The sequence below is a fragment of the Cervus canadensis genome, chromosome 1 (genome assembly GCF_019320065.1).
Source record: "Cervus canadensis isolate Bull #8, Minnesota chromosome 1, ASM1932006v1, whole genome shotgun sequence".
Classification (NCBI taxonomy): Eukaryota; Metazoa; Chordata; class Mammalia; order Artiodactyla; family Cervidae; genus Cervus; species Cervus canadensis.
The window spans coordinates 105,012,694-105,034,666 of NC_057386.1; the positions used below are offsets into that span (position 1 = coordinate 105,012,694).

General features: G+C 45.7%; 1 protein-coding gene across 1 annotated transcript in view; it reads right to left on the reverse strand.

Annotated features, from left to right (window-relative positions):
- The window catches only part of TMEM132C (transmembrane protein 132C), a 452,167-nt gene that overhangs the window by 89,829 nt on the left and 340,365 nt on the right, over positions 1–21,973 (reverse strand). Inside the window, exon 4 of the mRNA XM_043489026.1 lies at positions 1,905–2,088. Within this exon, the coding sequence (XP_043344961.1) occupies positions 1,905–2,088 (184 nt within the window). The remainder of the gene's footprint in view (positions 1–1,904; positions 2,089–21,973) is intronic.

The following is a 21,973-nucleotide window of genomic DNA, read 5'->3' on the forward strand; positions in this document are numbered from 1 at the left end:
GTGTGTTCCCCAGGCCAGGCCAATGAGAGTATCACATTTTGTTTGGCTTCCAGGATTGGCTAACCAGGTTGGATACATGACCCAAGCCAGCTAATCAGTTCCAATCAGAGCCAGTCCTAAGAATTTGCTTGAGTGATTGGCGATGAGTTTTCACTCTTTTCCTGTTGGATATGATGTTGTGAATATATCAGCATGGCACTACCAGGGGCCACCTTAGGGACAGAGTCTCTTGGACACTGATTCTAGCCAAGAAGAGCACAAAGCTGAGAGGTGACAAGGAGCCACTTTCCATGATGACATCATTTGCACACACACACTCACACACACACTCCATATTTGATACTCAACCTGTGCTCCACTGACCAGAAGCACTGGCATAACTTAGGAGCTTTAACAAAATACCCAACCCTGACCTCCTAAATGAGAATTTGCATCTGAGGAGAATCGTCAGGTGACCTATATGCAGGTTAACTTCTGAGAAACACTTCTCTAGACTTTTTAAGTTACCTGAGCTGGTGAATTCATCATGCTTAAGCCAATTTGAGTTGGCTTTTCTGTCACATGTAACTCAAAGAATTCTAATTGATATATTTATTAACCTGGTGTCAATAAAGCCTGCTCATTCCAATTTCTAATGCAATTACTTGCTCAGTCGTGTCCGACTCTTTGAAACCACATGGACCGTAGCCTATCAGCCTCCTCTGTCCGTGGAATTCTCCAGGCAAGAATAATGGAGTGGATTGCCATTTCCTTCTCCAGGGGATCTTCTCAACCCAGGGACGGTCAAGGGTCTCACACATGGCAGGCAGATTCTTTACTCTCTGAGCCACCAAAGCTGAACAGAAATTAGTTTTTGAACATCCACACTAGGCTCCATGTCTGTGAAAGTGAATTCTGGCAAAAACAGTTGTAGCTACACTTCAGAACACTTTCCCCATGCCTTTGAAATGCCATCCTCTTTACATCTCCTAAAAGGGGGTCTTAACACTTGTGCACAAGCCTAGGAATGGCTCTTGAGAATAGTTTCAGGGCTTGGCAGACGTGGGTGAGTGATCCATCTAGCTCCTTACCATTCTCTCTCTCCCTTCCTCATTTCCAGCTGTACAGGGAAGTTGGCAATAGGGATTTGAATGTACTGTATTTGTGCTGTGTTCTATCTGTGTCAATTACATGTTGATTTCTTGTGCAATGAGACAGAGGCCAGGGTAGTCATCTAACTTTTCCTCTGCACCTATGTTTCCCAGCCCTCTTGAAATCTGATGGGGCCCAGGGGACTCCTCCTATCCAAGGATGTGTGTAAAAGTATCACTTGTAATTTGTTGGCCATTGCTTAAAAGAGCTTGCATGTGACTCGGACTGTTCCTCTGTCTCTGCCTCCAAGAAGGCCATGTTGTTTCTGACATTTTAGCTGCAAGATGATGACATATCCATCAGCCTAGATCCCAGAGGGACTGCCTGGAACAGAGCCCCCTATCATCTAAGCCATGTGGTATAGGCAAGAACAACCTAGGTTGCATGAGGAACCCAAGATTTGGGGGTGGTTTTACAGCAGCAGCAAACCACACTCATCCTAATAATAAAAGTAGTGGCTTAAAGTTTCCTTATAAAAGGGGAACAGAAATAAAAAGAACTGGTGTAGACTTTGAGAAGAAAAAGTAAGTAAACACTATACATCTGGCACAGGGAAATGGCAAATGTCATAAAGCAAGTATAAAATTAGCTGAAGTTGAAAAAGGCTGGATTAATGAAAAGCAGCAACTTCCAAGGGGGTAGGAAGATGGAAAACTTTGAATGCAAACATCCCATAAAACAATTGCATCCAACATCCTGGGAAAGCTAAGAAGGCCGCCAAGGTGCAATCAGACAGCTGAACGCAGGTGCATCCATGCTCACAAAAATCTTACCATGGCCAAGGGCACGATGCCAACCAGGTCCTTCTGGCTGATGAAGATCTCTGACACCGCGATGTCCGTGGTCCCCCTCCGTGGGTATTCCACTTGCCAGGTGATGGGCTGGCTCCCCGAGAGGCTGCTGAAGCTGGCGATTTCAAAGTTCATCTGCACGACCTCATTGAATAAACTGCTGCTTCTGGAAGAGAGCAAAGGAAAAGAGCTTTAAATTGACTTTGTTCAGTGGAAATCTTTTCAATCCCTTTGGCTCACTCCCTCACAATTATAACTAGAATATAAGGACAAGGAAAATGCCTTTCAGGCATAGCACCAGGGACTTGACATGGCTTCCCTGGTGGTTCAGGATCTACCTGCAATGCAGGAGACCAGAGTTTGAGCCCTGAGTCAAGAAGATCTCCTGGAGAAGGGAATGGCTACCCACTCCAGTATTCTTGCCTGGGAATTTCTATGAACAGAGGAGCCTGGCAGGCTACAGTCTATGGAGTTGCAAAGAGATGGACATGACTGAGGGACTAACACTTTCACTTTTTTCTTTCATATGTATTTTTAGCAAGCTTGTCCAAGCAATTCTGATGCTTCGGAAATGGCCGACAGTACAAAGATCTTATTTTTCACACGACAAAATGAAGGCCCAAGTAGCATAAATCACTTGTGCACAACCATACAGCTAGTTAGAGGCGGAAAAAGCTGAATGCAGCATCTCCCATAGATTTAATTATTTTAGATCCATTACCTGGTCTCCATTGTTGTTGTTTTTGTTTTAGTTGCTGTGTTTGACCCTTTTGTGACCCCATGGACTATAGCCCACCAGGCTAAAGCCTAAAACATTCATTGTCTGGCCCTTTACTCAAAATGTTTACTCTGTCCATGGGATTTTCCAGGCAAAATTATTGGAGTGGGTTGCCATTTCCTTCTCCAGGAGTTCTTCCTGATCCAGGGATCAAACCCATGTTTCCTGCATTGGCAGGAGGATTCTTTACCACTGAGCCACCTACATGAATCTGGGAGATAGTGGAAGACAGAGGACGCTGGCATGCTCCAGTCCATGAGGTTGCAAAGAGTCGTACACGAGTTAGAATAAGACTGAGAGCGAACCACGTCTTCCAATTCCCAGCTCTGTGATCTCAACAACATTCTCCTCTAATTCAGCTGGGGAGTTGAATTACAAGACAACAGAAGAGTTTCTCCTGGGCAGAGATGGGCAAACTGTGGTCTGTCAGCCAAATCCAGCCTGCTGTCTGTTTTTTTGCAAATAGCTTCTTTGGAACACAGCCCTGCCTACTGGTTTGTGTTTTGTCTCTGGCTGTTTTTGTGTTATAAGCACATGATTGAGTAAGTATGTCAGGTAACATATATCCTTAGGAGCCTAAAGTATTCATTATCTGGACCTTTACTGGAAAAGTTTGCCAGCCCTTGTTTTAGGAGGTTAGAGAAGGGAAAATGGGAGAGGTTTTCTGGAGCCACTGAATCAAAAGAATCAATATTGGTGGAAACAAGAAAGAAGGGTATACCAGGCATATAGCTGGGTTTGTAGGGTGGGCCAGGGAGATTTTTCTGACTTTTTTGTGACTCCATGGACTATAGCTCACCAGGCTTCTCTGTCCATGGGATTTCCCAGGCAAGAATACCAAAGTGGGTAGCCACTTCTTTCTCCAGGGGATCTTCCTGACCCTGGGATGGAACCTGGGTTTCCTGCACTGGCAGGTGAATTCTTTGCCACTGAGTTACCTGGAAAGCCCTGACGCCAGGCTGAGGTACCCCCAGTGCTCTTGGCCTCTGGGCTGAATATTGTTGTAAGTGGTGGGACAATAGTTAGCATTTTTCTCAGCTGGCAGCTACTGGGCATGCCTTGGGCTTTCAGGTGACTTGAGGGGGGTTTTCCATGGCACATCAAGAAAGAAACACCAAAGATGGTAACACTGTATCTCAAGCATGTGCTGGTACCACTGTCAAGAGTGGTGGAGGACCCGCCCCTTTGCTGAGGATGATCATCAGCTAAGGATGCATGTACTCAATCTTCACAGCTTGCCCAGCAGCCAGAAAGTGTGTTCCTCACTCTGTTACCCTTAGCCCTGCTCAGCGGCTGGGATGAGAGGTTAATAGCAAGGTTGTTGTGCCAACCAAAGCACCTGGTGGGACTCCTGAATCTCCCTTCCAGTAGTCTGGGCTGGAAGAGGGGACCGGAGGATAGCGGTTTCTGAGATGCTGGCTATCCCTTTGGGAGGGAAAACAAACCCAGTGTCTTGAACCTCAAGTCATGGTCTGTGCAACATCAAGGGTGATTACTGGGACTTCCCTGGTGGTCCTATGGCTAAGACTCTGAGCTCCCAGTGCAGGAGGCCTGGCTTAGATTCCTGATCAGAAAACTAGATCCTACATGCTGCAATTAAGAGTTTGCATGCCACAACTGGAGATCCCACATGTCAAAAGGAAGACCGAAGATCTTGAGTGCCGCAACTAAGACTTTGCACAGACAAATAAACTTTTTTTTTTTAAAAGGGTGAATTATTTGCCTGGGAAAATGAGCAAGACGTGTCTGGAATGTGGAGTGTTTCCAAACTTGGAGACCGCTTGGTGTTCTGGGTTCAGCAGGTAAGGCCTGCAGGGATCTGGGTCTGCTCAACTTCTAGACATCCTTCCCGCACACTCTCGCCAGCCTCTCCTTTCACTGGGCTAAAGACATCTCTCATTTCAGGGATTTTCACCTTGCCTTCTTAGCAAGAACACTCCTCCTTGGTATCTCCTTATCTTCAGAAGAGCTGGCCACTGTCTGTGCTTGCTGGGGACACAGCTGTTGGTCGTTTGACAGACTATTCAACAAAATTCAGTTTCTTGAGTACAGCATGTGGCCAAAATTCAGTTGTCCAAAGATCCTACTGTGGCCCTGAAGGAACGCTTACACTGAGAATAATGTTGGAGAGTTAGCAATGTGCCTTTAACTTATCTCTGTCTTTGAGGTGGAAGACCCCCTGACCAAAATATGATGCAGTGTGGTGATTTCCAAACTGTGGCCAATGGGACCCTTAGTGTATATCCAGGGGATGTGACGAAACTGGCTATGGGGCTGAAATTGGTCCTTAAGACACTCCTCTCCTCCATCTCACTACTACTACGGCTAAAGCAGATTCAGTGACATATAAATATTGGGCATCCAAGGAGTAATTTATTTTATTAAATATTTATTTAATTTAATTTTTATTTTTGACAGCATTGGGTCTTAGTTTTAGCATGTGGGCTCTTTCATAGCAGCTTATAGGTGTCTCTCTAATTGTGGCCCATGGGCTCAGTAGTTGCAGCAAGAGAGCTTAGCTACCTCATGGCATGTGGGATCTTAATTCCCTAACCAAGGATGGAACCCACGTCCCCAGCTCTAGACGGTGGATTGTTAACCACCGGACCACCAGGGGAGTCCCAAGAAGTATTTTATTGAAGAATGAAAAAGAAAGGAAGTGGGGTCCTTGGCTAAGAGGAGACTCTGCCTTGGGCCTGCTGGTGTAATAAACTGCACTCCACTATCTGCATTGTCCTTCCGAGTGAGTTTGTTTCCCGGAAAGCGTGGCTATAACATTTGGTGCATTGGCCGGGAAACTCTTCACTTTGAGGAGACAGGTCTCATTGGAGGCCACCCCAAGGCTTTGTAGCTTGAATCTCCTAGAGGGGGGAAGGCGCCTCGCCCCTCTGGAAGGATTCTGCTTCTCAACACCCGGACCTTTCATGTCAGTAAGTAGTGGACAGCTGCAGGGGAACTGAGCACTCAGTTAAAGTTGCAGGTATTGTCCCTTGATCCATCACACCAGAGCAAAGAAGACATACCACGCTGACCCGGAGGACGCCGAGTGGACCACCCAGAAGGACCCCACCGACCCACGGGAAACCAAGATCATTCTGAGGAGGAAGAAGAAAACTAGGTCCCAGACGAGCCCTCTACAGGATGGAGCTGGGTAAACGACTCCTGCTGCTCGGCCTCACCAATGCAATTCTGAACTTGGGTACGTGGGGCTATGCCCCTGTCAGTAATAGACAGACTCCCCTGGTGGATATCGTCACTCCATTATGGGGACTTTAACAACAGAAAGGAACTTTCCTCTCTCTCACCAACCATAACCTTTCTTTGCCCTCTGGTGTTAGAAGAAGCCATCAATGGGCCAGGGACATAGGGTTACATTTAACATGAACACCAGCCTTATGGAGATAACAAAGGCTTATACCTCATATATGAGAATTAAAGAGGAAAAGGGCTCCCTTACAAAAGGGGGACAGGCCTCCCAGTACCTTGAGCAATACTACCAGGTCTGGGATGAATATTTCTAGATGACTCCTGAGAAAGGACAGTTGCTTGCCCCTGCTACTATTTGCTGGGAACAAAAAGAACAGAAAGTTGGATTTGGAGACCATCCCCTAGACCCAAAAGAATTGTTATTTGTCCCCTGAACAAAGTAAACAAATCTTGGAAGTTACCTATCACCCCAATCAGTCTGCTCAGTGGCCCGGTTCTGACTGGAAATATAATCCTGGAATCCGCTGGGTAGCCCCCAATGGGACCCAGTGGCTCTGTGGGCTTAACTTATGGCCATGGTTACCAGTTGGTGGGTGCGGCGTTGCACATTAGGATTTGCTTTCGCCCATGGCAGAATTAAGCCTGGCCTACACCAGCCTCCAGTAAACCTGCCTTATCTGCATGCAAGATGGACACGATCTGTGTTCCAATGGTATGACTATCTTGCTGCCTTGTTTATACCCTCTGTAGGGACAAAGGATATCATGGTTAAGGTAGAGGCCTTAACTAATTTCATTAAACAGGCCCTCTTAGACAGTAGTAAAGCCATTCAAGCTTTGAACGAAGAACAGATTCAGATGAGGAAGGCAGTAATTCAAAATAGGATGGCATTAGACATACTCACAGCAGCCCAAGGAGGGACTTTGGCGAATGGTGTGTACATCCCTGACCTGTCTGAAGATGTATCTGCTGCCTTGGAGGATATGCAAAATCAAGTGAAAGCCATGTCTAATGAACTGTTGTTATAGTAATCTTGATCATACTGCTTTGTGGGCCCTGCTTCCTACAATGCCTTGTGAATTTTGTAACCCAGAGGTTGACAGCATTCTCTCATGTGGGTGGCAGGAGGGCTAAGGTACAATATATCTCAATAAATGATGCTCGTTATGGAAACTAAGAGCATCAAGAGGGGGGAATGAAGAAGGAATTCATAGGGCCTGGACTCCATCTCAGGCCTGTCTGTGCTGATCGTGCGCGGCCACCTCTCCAGTGGACTCTGAACTCTGTGCTTAGCGCCTGTGGGAATGACAATGGAAGGATAAGACCCCCCTCTGGGCAGGGGAATCTTGAAGAAGAGAAAACAGACACTAATCACCCCTGCCTCCAGACACTATCTATCAGAATGTAAGCACAGGCTTATCAGTTATTAACTATTTGGAATGTAACTGCGGGCTTATTGATTATTGACTCTTTGAACACATAACACGTGAATGATGGGGTTATTGTAGTTGTATTTACCCTTCCTTTGTTTATGTAAGTCTCAAGGGAATTGGGGTAGTGGGTTTGGACACATGGGGTATAAAAGATTTTCACAAATGCTGGTCAGGGTCCTTGGCTAAGAGGAGACTCTGCCTCGGGCCCACCGGTGTAATAAACTGCACTCCACTATCATAAAAAAAAAAAAAAAGAAAGGAAGTGGGAAAGGGAAGGAGAGAATAGAATCCATGACCCGAGATGTAGAGAGTAGAACCCATAGAAGATGACCCATGACTCTTGCAGGGGAACATAGCCAGTGTCATGACCCATATGCTGTCACCTGCCAAACAGATGTTTTGAGCTTAAGGTCAAAAGGTCACCTGTTACTGGCATCACCTGTTACTGACTGGGTTACTTTGGGCAACTCTACCCTCTTTCCCTTAGTTGGCAAGTGGGAACTCAAATCCTTTCCCTTTCATGGAGTTGAGATGAGGATTAAATAAATGAGCAAATATGTCTCAGGCACTTAGAACAGAACTTAACACGATGAAACATCAATAAATGTGAGTTCGTCCTGTTTTTAGCAGGATTTGACACTATGTTCATTCTCTGTGACTTTAGATTTGGTCTAAAGCCTCCTTTAAAACATACCCCTTTAAGAACTTCCCTGGTGGTCTAGGGGTTAAGAATCTGCCTTCCAGTGCAGAGGACACAGGTTCAGTCACTGCTCCAGGAATTAAGACCCCATATGCTGTGGGGGTAACTCAGCCCAGGTGCCACAACCAGAGCAGCCTACATACCACAGTTACTGAGTCCAAGAACTCAAGAGCCCGTGTGCTGCAAAAAAGACCCAGCACAGCCAAAAATCAAAACAAAACAACATGCCCCTGCAGGGCTGGTCTAGGAGTTCCCTGAGAACAAGTCAGACTACAGATGTTGATTCTCTGCCATTCATCATGAACTGGAATCTCTTCGGATTTGTATACAGTGCATTTACTCAGTAGCTATTCCTGTCAGACACGATGCCATGGTATGATCCATTTTGCTAGCAGATGGGCCCAAGGAAAGAAATCTGTCTGCAATTCTGTCTGTGGCTGTGCTTTCCTCCTCTCTCTGAGCCAACCGAAATTTTTGTTAAGCTTTTGCCTTGGAGGAACCAAGAACCCTTCATGCCAGCCTATATGGGGCTTATGATATCGTTGGAGTAATAAAGAGAGAAATTTAAACATTCAACTGACTCCAGAGAATGACCAAGAACGACCACTTGCAAAATCAATAGTGTAGATTTACTACAGTGACTCTTGAAAGAAATTTTCAAAATTGGCTTAAAAAAAGCTCTTACTAAAAAACAAATAAATTCCCCCAACAGTCACAATAAAGTTTGGACTACTGGAAACCCAATTTACCAAACCTCTTAGTTATTGAACTCTATCTTGTAAGAAAATGAAGTCTTGGTGTATCTTAAGAAGCCAAAAGGACTTTACCTCTCACTATAGGGTGTAAGGAATTTCAGCTTCAAAGCCTGATCAGCCACTCTTGACAGCTTAATGACTGCAGAAAGAAATGAGACTAACAAAAAGAAGAAATCAACCTTACTATAGGGAAGCAGCTCCTAGAGAACAGAATAATTTGGCTCAGGCTTTGTTTTATTCATTTTACTTCATGTGTATTTCATGAAGGTAAAGGACACATACATCCCCTCTGGGAAAGGCTTTATTAGATAGTTCCATTGACCCCACCATCCACATGAATGCCCTGATGATCTCTGGGAGCTCTCCATAGTGCTGAAGTATATTTGGCTGCAAGTTCCAAGTAACAGAAAACACCTTGGGCTGACCGACAAAGAAAAGGGAACTTAACACATGTCTCAAAATTACTAGGAAGCATAGGAAAAACACATGGAGAATAGGTGGGAGAAAAGGAAAGTAGATAATGAGATAATAAGAAAGATAATGAGAAACTTGGACAAAACCATCTCTAGATGGGACACCACTTCTGATGCCAAAATGGATTTTCTACTGTCCTTGGTGCTTTGCATCACTAATCCCACATTCAAAGTGCTGAGTGGGGATATCTGATTGGCTGAGCTGAGATAACATGCCCTAATCCAATATGTCAGGACAGTGAGAAAGGATTTGATCTGTTATTGAGAGAGTCATCTCTTCCATTCCTGTTCCCTGCAATTAGCATACAAGGCAGAAATCAGAATGTAGGATAATGATGAAGGGCAGAGGCAGGGGAAAAGCTGTTGAAGGTTGCCCTGTTTCCAGACACCCTTGGATTAGACTGAGCTCAGACTTAAATTCTTTTCCCTTCTCTCTACCCCAGTCCCTACAGCCTAAAAATTTATAGGAGCAGGCAAATGTGGGAGGATGAGGGAAGAGAATACTGCAAATCATATTGATGCAATGACATTGCTTCAAAGGAGAATTGCAACCCTAAGGAAGTAACCTGAGCCTTCCCTTTCTATAAAACGAGGGGTCTCAACCTTTGCTGAATGTTATGATCATCCAGGGAGATAAAAAAAAAATAACAATACCCAGGTCTACCCTGGACCAATGGAATCAGAATTTCAAGAGATGTCATTCAGATGGTAGTATTTTTAGAGCTCAGGTGATTTTAATGTGTGGTCGAGATTGAACATTACTGCTCCACCAAAAAGGGCTCTCTCCCTCTGTGATCACCAAGCATTTTGCTCCTAAATGGTTATGATTAATATTATTTTTTTTGCTTCCTAGTGTCTACACAGCAATTGTATTGGACAGGTGTTTCAACAATGGACTCTGAAAGAAGACACACTTGGGTGTGAATTCTGACTGCTCTTTAGAAGGGGTGTGACATGGGGCATTAATGAGCCCATATGTGAACTAACAAACGCACTAGTTCTCAACTTTGATGACAATCTGTTATTATTTGGCGAAGGGGCTTTAACCAATTCTAAGGTCTGGGTCCCACACAAAGGATCTTCTTTCATTGGCCTGCAACAGAACCTGGGAACTGGGATTCTTAAGGACTTCCCAGGCGATTCTCAGTCAGCGCATGCATGCTCAGTCATGTCCGACTCTTCGTGACCCTATGGACTACATAGTCTGCAGGCTCCTCTGTCCATGGGATTTTGCAGCAAGAATACTGGAGTGGGTTTCCATTTCCTCCTTCAGGGGATCTTCCTGATCCAGGGATCGAACCTGTGTTTCCCTAGTCTCCTGCATTGCAGGTGGATTCTTTACCACTGAGCCACAGGGAAACCCCCAGGTGATTCTAATATGCAGCAAAGTTGAAGAATCCTTAACTTCACCAGTAGGAAAATTGGTTTCTTGATCTGTCTTAAGCCACCCTTTTGAGGCTGTTGCAAGGATAAAAGGTAGAACATGTGCAGAGCTGAATACATACAATAGCAACTATCCATCAAATGAGAGCTCTTGTTATAGCTACAGTATTTCTCCTGTTCAATAGCCTCACTGGACTTGTATATCTTTGTCCTTGTAAGGCCATGTGTCCTGGGATTTGCTGAACACAGCAGATGGGCAAGGATAAGACCTTCTCTGAGGTCCCTGGGTCCTGGTCTAAGCATCTTTCCCAGGCAGCCAGTATGGATCCTTCTGTGTCCTTGAATTTGACTAGACTAGATCCTGTCACTTGTTTTTCTTTCTTTGTATGGTGGGTGAGCATGAGCACATGTTTTTTGGAATCAAAGTTCTGGATATGACCCTCACACTGACCCTGGAGACATAAGCAATGTCTCTAACACGATTACTAAAAGAAATGCGGACTTCCCTGGCAGTCCAGTGGTTAAGATTTCACCTTCCAATGCAAGGGGTGTGGGTTCAGTCCCTGGTCTGGGAGCTAAGATCCTGTATGCTTCTTGGCCCAAAATCCCAAAAATAAAACGGAACAAATTCAACAAATTCGCAACAAATTCAATAAAGACGTCAAAAATGATCTGCATAAAAAAAAATCTTTAAAAAATTAAAAAAAAAAAGAAATGAGTTGGTGAGACGGATCATAGGTAAGCCGAATAAAAGAATGGACCAAGTGGTGCCCTTGCTAGTTGGAGAGAAAGAGCATGGAAGGTTCTAGTTCTTCTAGACACCAACTGTGTGGAACTTTCCCGCTAGGGCTCCAGGGAGCCCTTGGCCACACAGTTGAAGGTTCAGTTGTGGTTACACACTCCTGCTGGCTACTCTTTTCCTTGCTGTGGAACCTGAGGCTTACAGGGACCCAATATATGAGGAATGTGTGAAATATTATTTCTCAAGCTGCTGAAATTTTAGCTAAATTTAGGTTACACTTTCGGAAGTGCAGCTGCTAAGAGAGCCTCAGAGATGCACGTGGAATAACCCTGGACTTACACACTGCCCAGCAGACTCTTAGGGCTCTTTAGCACCTGGTTGGCTTGCTGGTGCTGCCATGGTGGTCCTTACTCTACAGGGAAAGCACTGAGTCCATCCCTTGGGTCCAATCAGGCCATGAAGATGCCCAGATAGAAGATCATGTGGAGAGACAGATGTCCAGTTATCCCACCCCCAAACTATTGTATCAGATAAATATAGCTCCATAAAAGTGCCTAGGAAAAACCAACAGAGGAATTGCCCAGAAATTCCCATTTACTGAGAAATAATAGATGTTTCAAGATGGTACATTTGGGACTGTTTGTTACACAGCAGTGGATAACACATGATGGCACTGACTGATACAAGTCTTTCACTTGATTCCCAAGGGACCCTGGCATCTCCGTGTATGTTTCCAGCAGGGTACAGCAGAAGTCAAATAGGATTATCTCGAGATGCCAGGGGCAGGGAGGACCTGAGAAAGAGCCTACCCCACTTCCCAGCCTCCTAAGGTCTGAGAAGTACATGAAAGCAATGGAATTTTCACCTGGTTCCAGGCAAGGTTACTGAAGTTAGTACCTTGCAGGAAAAGATGTCATGGAAAACACACTCAGAGACCAGGCAGAAACATGGAAACCTCATGAACATCAGCACTGAACCATGACCACATCCCAGCACCAGACAGCATCACTGTAGATGAAACTATCAGCCAGATTATCAGCCAGAAGACCTAAGGTTCCCTCACAGTTCAAAGCCATCATCCTTCCCACCTGGGTCAATTTTGAATAAAATGGGGCAGACCTTGAAAGACTATCTTTGAGTTTAAACCTGAAATGCCTTAGCAGACTTGAAATCAACCACATTAAGTTTTTTGCCTCCAGGTAGAATGCGGGCTTAAGGCAGACCTTGGATGCATTGACAGATAGAGAAACAGAGTTGTGTATATATGCGCACATACATATATATACAGTTTGCACAATGGATTTGTAGGTTGGAAACACATCCGCTTCATTTGTTAGTGGAAGTTAAATATTGCGAAGCAAATGCTTTTTAAATTTATTTTGGCTCTGCTGGGTCTTTGTAGCTGCATGCAGTCTTTCTCTAGTTTGGCAAATGGGGGCTACTCTTCACTTCATTGTGGAGTACAGACTCTAAAGAGATGGCTCAGTAATTGTGGCATGTGGACTCAGATGTCCTGTAGCATGTTGGATCTTCCCAGACCAGAGATTCAAACCTATGTCCCCTGTGTTGGCAGGTGGATTCCTAACCGCTGGACCACCAGGGAAGTCCCAGAGTAAGTGTTTTTTGAGGGACCATTCTAGCCTGGCCCTCGGATCAGTAACACTTTAGTCTCCCAGATCCTGATAATACAATGCCTCTCTCTTCACTATTGCACCAATTTCCTTCTCTACCATTTTCTCTCTAGTTTATTCCACTCAAAGCCACCAAGCTTCCCTCCACCTCAGTGCCTTTCACCTGCTTCTCCCCGGGCATCACTGAGGTTCACTCATCACTATCTTCATCCTGTTATCCACGGCTCAGCCAGCCACTTTATCTACATCATCACACAATGCTTTTTACATTTATATGCATTGGGTCCCTCACCATCTGCCCCTCTACCCTTTCTCCACTGTGAACTCCACGAGAGCAAGGACACTGTACTGTTTGCTGTGATATCCTTGTGATACATCATGGCGCTGACCCTCAGGAGAAGCTCAATAAATATTTGGTGAATGAATAATGAATGAGTGATGCTCCCCAAGCCAGGTTCCCTGATATTCACACTCTTCTTTCCTTCCACTAGTCAGGTTAAAATTCATTTTGACGCAAGAAGGGAGAAGGAGTCCCCACTTAGTTGAAGAGGAGGGGAGATGCAGCGTTTGAAGCTATCAGCCTTCCCAGAAGGGTTGAACTCCTTCCAAGAGAGAAGCGAAAAGCAGAGCCCATTGGAGTCCTTCCAGGAAAGACACGCTCCAAAGTCCACTACTAAAACTTCGCCTTTTCCAAATACCACAGAAGACAGAAATTGGATCCGCTCCAAAGCTTGCTATTGAATTTTATGCCTGCTGAGCACCACTAAATACATAATGAAGAGGCTGAATTAACTATGCAGAAGTATAATTTACAGTTAATGTCTGTAATTGATGAGCTGAGGGTCTCTGTGGCAGCATGAACAGCCAAGACTAAAAGGACTAGAGGGGATAAAGGAAAGTTTTATTTTTCAAATAGAAAATAGGAGCATGCTCCACTCACCACCCAACCTGTCCATCCATTCATCCATCCGTCAAACACTTAGCAAGCCCCCTTCTTGTGCCAGGCATGTGCTTTGGTACTTGAGATACGCAAGTGAATGTGATGTGGTCCACAGTGGCTCAGAGACCTCCGTGAGTGTTCCTACAACCTCTGATCAACTCCTCATTTATTTGGCTAAAGACACAGGGAGAAGACTGACCAGATGTGGCATGTCTTGGGGCTGCTTTGCTCTGTAGCATCCCGCTGCCCTGGCATCTTCTAAGCAGGTGGGGTTCTAGCTGAGTTGAGAAGGTAGTCTGATTCTCACTCTACCACTTCTCTCTGGTTTTGGGGCCCATGTTATCCTCATTCTGAAAGAATTTATACTCACAATCTCTACTATTCTATGTAATGTCCTCAACCCCAGCTGCATGTCAGACTAACTTGGTGAGCTGTTCCAAAATACCAGTGCTTTTCAAAAACCTTCCTCTCTTCTCTTCAGATGGTCTGTGGCGTGCATGGATATCATTTTTTTCCCTAATAAAGCTTCCAAGGTTATCCCCATGTGAAACCAGAGGTAAGTAGAATTTTTCTGCCAGGGATTGAGGGAGGAGAATTGAATAAATGTAGTCAAAAACCTTCCAGTTATAAGATAAATAAACACTAGGATGTAAGGTATAGCATGATAAATATAATTAACGCTACTGAATGTTATAAATGAAAGTTAAGAGAGTAAATACTAAGAGTTCTCATCAAAAGGAAGTGTATACATATATGTGTGTGTGTGTGTGTATATATATATATTCTGCTTCTTTAATGTTGTATCTATATGAGATGACGGATGTTCAGTAAAACTATTCTGGCCATTGTTTCATGATGTATGCAAGTCAAATTATCATGTTTTATACCTTGAACTTTTACACTGCTGTGGAGAAGGGCATGACAACCCACTCCAATATTCTTGTCTGGAGAATCCCATGGACAGAGGAGGCTGGCAGGCTACAGTCCACAGCGTCACACAGTCGGACCGAAGCCATTTAGCATGCACATGTCAATTACATCCTAATAAAACTGGTTAAAAAAGAGAAATTCTTCTTATATTTTGTTTAAGGGAACGGTTTCAAATACAGAGACCTTACTCCTGTGCCAAACTCAGAAGCACCAAGACCACAATCCCATCCAAAACACACATGCAGAGCCAGGTTCTAGCATCCTGGTCCCTCATCTCTGCCCCGGGTTCCCAGGTGCTGCCGGAAGCTCCGCCCACTAGACTCTAGAAAGCATCACTCTTCTGGATGCTGTTTGTGCTAGTGTCAGCAGTCAGAAAACCAAGCCTGTGACAGGAATTCTGTGAAGGGGGTTTAATTCTAGTTATCAAGGCTTTGGAGGGTCAGAGAGGTCAAATGGGAGATGACGAGGCAGTCAGAGACTATCAATGGGAAAAGATGCTCCTCCTTCCAGGGTTAATGGCCAAAGGGAGAAACTGGTGACCCTAGGAGCGAGGTCACTGGGGGAGAGCTGCAGCCAAGTCAAGAAACGCCTAGCAGGAAAAGAGCCAAGGAGACAAAGGACCCACTGCCTGAGACACCAAAGGAAGCAGGGAGGGCAGCAAAATATCCTGACTTCTTTCTTATATTTCAATCTCTCACTGGTACCTCCCACTGGCTAAACATCACCATAATTCAGTTGGTGAGGGATCCTGGCAAATAGTTTGGAGGATCACAGAGCAAGGGAAGGGCAGGGAAGGAATCTGAGGCCAAATAGGCAAGCAACCAGCACACACTCCCAGCACGGCCCCCACACAAGCAACATCAGCTCAGCAGAAGGTACCCTCCGGAGAAGGCAAAGGCACCCCACTCCAGTACTCTTGGCTGCAAAATCCCATGGACAGAGGGGCCTGGTGGGCTGCGGTCCATGGGGTTGCTAGGAGTCGGACACGACTGAGTGACTTCACTTTCACTTTCATGCACTGGAGAAGGAAATGGCAACCCACTCCAGTGTTCTTGCCTGGAGAGTCCCAGGGACGGGGGAGCCTGTTGGGCTGCCGTCTATGGGGTCGCATAGAGTCGGACACGACAGAAGTGACTTAGCAGCAGCAGAAGGTACCCTCACATCCACTGTGGAATCTGCAGATCGTCTGGCTCGACTGAGAACACAGTGTCAGTGATCATCCAACAGATGTTTAATGAGCACCTATTAAAAGGCCTGGCACTGCCCCTGTGTGGTGATGCTGAGTGAGAAACCCAAGGTTCTTCCCTCGAGACTGGCTTTTCTGTAGGATCAGTGAGGCAGGCGATGACAGCAAGATGTGTTGAGGAATAGGATACAAGGACAATCAGGTGCAACTCCTGACATTGGTATAATTCAACCAAGAGGATCAGAGAGGGCTTCCCTAACACGGGGGCGTTTGAGCTCAGACCTGAACTCTGAGTGGGTGTTAAGTCAGAGGAAATGAGGGAAGGGAATTTAGGAAGAGGGGACACTGTGGGTGGAGCTCTTTTGAGGAGCAAAAGAAGACTAGTTGGAGTGCAATGAACCTCGTTATAGACATATCCTAACATCCAGGCAGCAAGCCATAATTCAGTTGGTGAGGGATCCTGGCACATAGTTTGGAGGATCAGAGAGTGAGGGAAGGGCAGGGAAGAGATTTGAGATCAAACAGGCAAAGAGCTGACGTACACTCCCAACACGTGCGTGAACGCTAAGTCGTTCCAGTCGTGTCTGACTCTGTGTGACCCCCTGGACCATAGCCCACCAGCCTCCTCTGTCCATGGGAATCTCCAGGCAAGAATACAGAAGTGGGTTGCCATTCCCTCCTCCAGGGGATCTTCTTGCCCCAGGGACTGAACCCACGTCTCCTGCGGCTCCTGCATTACTTTTGAGCCACAGGGGAAGCCCATGTCCAACAGGACTCCCACACAAACAGTAGCAGTTCAGCGGAAAGTAGTGGCTCTGGAGGGGCAGGGAGAGGGAAAAGAGATAACCTAAGGGTCATGGGGCTTGGATTGGGGGGCACCATGGAAGGGGGAGATGGAAGCTAGGGAGAGAGGAAATCATTAGTACTTTTGATGGAGTGGGTGGGGGAGATCAGAGAGAAGGGGCAACGCGACTCAGCATAAGTAGCTTCTTTTTGCCATCTTCTTCAGCCACTTAGAACATGGATTAAAAGGAGGAAGGTGCTGCTTGATACTCAGAGTTCTAGTTCTTTAAACAGGTTTTATTATTTATTTACTACACTGTCATCCTTGGGTCATTGATCTTCTCCACTGTGGTAAGCGGGACCATAACCCTCCTAACCTTTACTCCACCAAACAAAACAATGATTGATTTCTCTCTTTCCCACATTCCCTCCCCCTACTCACTCCTTCAACCAATCCTGTTGACTCTGCCTTCAAATCCCTCTCTCCTTTTTTTTTTGCCATTTTATTTATTTCACCAAGTCAGTTTTTAAATTTTTATTGGAGTATAGTTGATTTACAATGTCATGTTAGTTTCAGGAGTATAGCAAAGTCATTTAGTTACACATATACATATGTGCTGTGCTGTGTTTAGGCACTCAGTCGTGTCCGACTCTTTGTGACCCCATGGACTGTAGCCCACCAGGCTCCTCTGTCCACGAGGATTCTTCAGGCAAGAATACTGGTGTGGGTTGCCATGCCCTCCTCCAGGGGATCTTCTTGACCCAGGGAGCGAACCTAGGTCTCCCGCATTGCAGGCGGATTCTTTACTGTCTGAGCTACCAGCAAAGCCCAATGCTTTTTCAGATTCTTTCCCATAGAGGTTATTACAAAGTATCAAATAGAGTTCCCTGTGCTAAACAGAAGGTTCTTGCTGAATATCTATTTTATATATAGCAGTGTGTATATGGTAATCCCAGCTTCCTGATTTCTCTCTCCCTGCACCCATTCCCCCCTGGTAACTGCAAGTTTGTTTCCATGTCTGTGAGTCTGTTTCTGGTTTGGGCCACTTGGATGGACCTAGAGATGCTCATCCTGAGTGAAGTCAGACAGACAGAGACAAATATCGTTTGATACCACTCATATGTGGAGCCTAAAAAAAGATACAAATTACAAATGAATTTATTTATGAATACATCTGGAGTCAATTCACTTCTGTCTGTTCACTGTGACCTCCTGAATCCAAGCCCTCTTCATCTTCCTCCTGGACCATCGTGGCTGCCTGTGTGCCTAGATTCTACTCCTTGTTTCTCTACCATCTGTTCTCTTCCAGGGGTCAGAGGGAGGTCTTTCTATAATACACACCTCCTAAGGCCATGTGCGTCCTTAAAAGCCTGCCTGGCTTCCTGTTGCAGGTAGAACATAACCTGAAGTCCTTTCCTTGGGCCCATCCTCTCCCTCTGAGCTCATCTTTTGCCTTCTCTCCCTTGATCCCTATGCTTTGGCTGCACTGAGACTCTTGTCTGCTCCACGAATATGCCAAGCTCATTCCCACTTTGTCTCTGCTGTTCTCCCTGGCTGCTCTTTGCATGGATGCCTCCTTCTTGGCACTTAACCAACACCTTCAAACACTTGGATGCATAACTGAAACAGACATTTTCCAAAACCCATCCTCTGGAAATAGTCACATGACTAGAGTATCATCGTTGCATTTTTTTTTAATTTGGAGGATAATTACTTTACAATATTGTGTTGGTCATTCCATACAACAATGTGAATCAGCCGTAAGTATACATATGTCCCCTCCCTCTTGAACCTCTCTCCCACTCCCATCCCATCCCACTCCTCTAGATTACCAGAGAGCACCAGGCTGGGCTCCCTGTGTTAGAGAGCAACTTCCCCCTGGCTATCTATTTTATACATGATAGTGTGGGCTTCCCAGGTGGCGTTAGTGGTAAAGAACCTGCCTGCCAATGCAGGAGATGTAAGAGATGTGGGTTCAATCCCTGGGTCAGGAAGATCCCCTGGAGAAGGGCATGGCAATCCACTCTAGTATTGTTGTCTGGAGAATCCCATGTATGGAGCCTGGCTGGCTAGAGTCCACAGGGTCATGGCACATCTCAAGAGTCAGACACAACTGAAATGACTTAGCACACACGCACAGTGTATGTATGTCTATGCTATTTGGCAGGTCATCCCACCCTCTCCTTCCCCTGCTGTGTCCGTTAAGTCTGTTCTTTACATCTGCATCTCTATTTCTGCCCAGCACATAGGTTCATCAATGCCATTTTTCTAGATCTAAATGCAATTATATATGTTATTATATATATTAATATATGATATGTGGTTTTCTCTTTCTGACTTATTTCAGTTTCTTAAGATGAAACCCTTTCTCCATCTTGTTATCTATTGTCCCCTCTCCCACAATGCCAAATATAGTGTCTGGCAACACAGGAGGAGATGAATAAATCTTTATTAGTTGAATGAATATAGGTTCCTTTGTTGTAGCCTTCCAGCTTCAAGATCCGTGGAGAGCATTGCTGTTTGCATCAGCCGGCCATACTGCAAACTAACTTCTGTTCTTCTTAGCACCACTTATTGGTAACATCCCCCAAAGGCACATCCAACTGGTTAAACTGATTTGGGAAAGGCAAAGTCAGCTGAAGAAAAGGTGACAAGAAGGGAACTCACTTCTGGAGGTGGACTGTTAAAATGCAGAGCTTTGATAATTCATTCAGAATTTGCAGTTTGTCATTGCTCAACAGGGAAGTCAAGGGGTAGCCCAGCTTGCCCTTACAAACCTTCCTTTTAGTTTCCAGAGGTCCTTCAGTGTCCTAAAGACAGGCATGGGGCCAAGCCTCCTCACCAAACCATCCCCTCTCAACTCGACTAAGTGTCTTTGCACCACTTGGCATTTCCAATTTCGGGAAAGCCTTTATTAAGTGCCCTGAAAGCATCCTTAATAGAAAATAGATGAGCAGAAAAGAGCTACCTGCATCTGACAGTCAAGTCCTCAGATATACGAGTGCCTCGCACTGTGGGGACGACACAGCACTTGACCAAATCAATGTTAACAAATGGCTTTCAGTCAGAAGAGCCCGTGAGTGGTGAATTTAAGTCCGATGGGTTGTCATGCTACGTGTAAGGGGAAGGCGGATTCTTCAAGCCATGCTTTCCATCGTCTCGGGAACCACAAAGAGGACAGCCCAGTGTGACGGAACACTGGATCGGGAATCGAGATGGTCATAGCCCTGACAGAGTGGCTGCTTCTCCTTTCAGAGAGCAGCCACTTCATTTGATATGATTGAATAGCATGTCAGTTTCTTCTTGGAGAATTAACCTTCTCCTATTACACCGAGATGTGATGGGAGCGTAATTTCTGGTCATTACCCTTGCCCCCTGGCCCCGACTCTAAAGATGAAGTGACTGAATCTTCCATTTTTCCAGCAGTGTATGGCCAACGTGGCTTCTTAACAAGGTAGACACGCTCGTCCGGGACCTTGACCACAAGTATTGCAAAGAAGAGAAAAAGGCAGGAGTGGCTGACTCTGGCTGACCTCGCTGCCTCAAAGCCCCTGCCCTGGTTACTACTGCCATGTTCTCTGTGTTTCACTGGCTCTAGCTGGTTCTCAAGTCCATCCTTCTGCTTCTTCTGATCTCCTACTCTCGGTCATGCACTGCCTTTGCCTTAAGTTACCCAGATTCAGTTTCTCTTGCTGTGCAATCAACAACTCTGACTGAGACATCTGGTTGACCCTGGCCCCTCCTTGGGCCTCAGTTTCCCCATCTGTTAAAGGAAGTAAAATGATCAGATAATCTCCACGCTATGTTTTCACACTATGTTTTCACACTCTGGATACAGTGGTGTTTATCCCACATCAGACAGACGTCAGCACTTTGGGAAGCCGGTGCCTGGAGAATCAGCTTCAGGAGACATCCCCACCTTCCTCAAGTTACCTGGAAGCATCATCAAACCTTTTCATCTCTAAATGGTTCCTTGTGTTCTAACACCAAGGCGGTCTGGCTTGAAAGGCAGGCAGATGCCGTGAACAAACGTCTCCCCTGGGAGCCATCACTAGACACAGCCAGAGAATCAGATATCAGGAAAAAATGTAGGGGATGAAAAAGTCAACGGAGGATCAAAACAATATTTCCCCACTCCCTTCTCCGGGGAGCAGTGTTTTTCCTCCAGCTTTGCTGACCATTTTGACCCATCGTAAGAAAGGAATGCTTGCTGGCAAGCAGCTCTCCCTCTCTCCTCAGACGTGAAGGATGCAGCCACCAAACCATCAAATCTGGTTTCCCTCCAGCAGCCACGATGAAGAAAAGGGGTTGGGGGTGATTTTTCACATCAAAGGCACCAGAGTCATAACTATTTAGCTGAGGCACCCCAAGGGGACCTCCAATTTAGAAAAAATAAGAGCCATTCTTAGGTGTCTTGGAAACTGCCCAAAGAGAGAGCAAAGGTGCTGAAATGAACCACATCCTTTGAGAAATCAGTTTAAAGACTGCAATTTCATCTTAGAGTAAACTCCGTTTAGGTGGACTCCCTGGATGGAGGGCTGTGGGGAATTGAATAATACTGTGTTCACACTGGAAATGGAAACATCATCCTTGTTGAAAAATCGTTTCAATCCCAGAGCCTTCGTCACTGAAGTATGTTACAAAGCAGCCGTGACAGCTGTTCTTTTACTTTCCCCAATTCCCAGCCTTGCTGGCCAGGGACCGCGGTTCTGAGTCCTCCAGCTGCAGGATGGGGAGGGCTTTGGCCACCTCTGCTTGCTCCGTGCAATGTGCATCCTTTCAAGAAAATCGCTACTGAGTGCCTCCAAGATGTGAGGGGATTTCTGAGGAACTGGGGACACAGCAGTGACAAAACAGATCCTGCTTCTCCTGGAGGTTTCATTCTACTGTATGTAAGTTGCAGGGCTGGAGGGAAGGTGGGGAAATTGACAAGAAACAGATCAGCAAGGGAGTCAAAGCCACTGTTCACTGTGGATGGGAAGCATGTGACCTAGCACTGAATAGATGCTCAAAGACGGTAACTGAAGCATCATCTCACCCTGCCCCCTCCTTGCCCTCAGCCTCCCAGGTTGTAGGCACCTGGCTGGGAGTTCTGTGCAGGTGACTCGG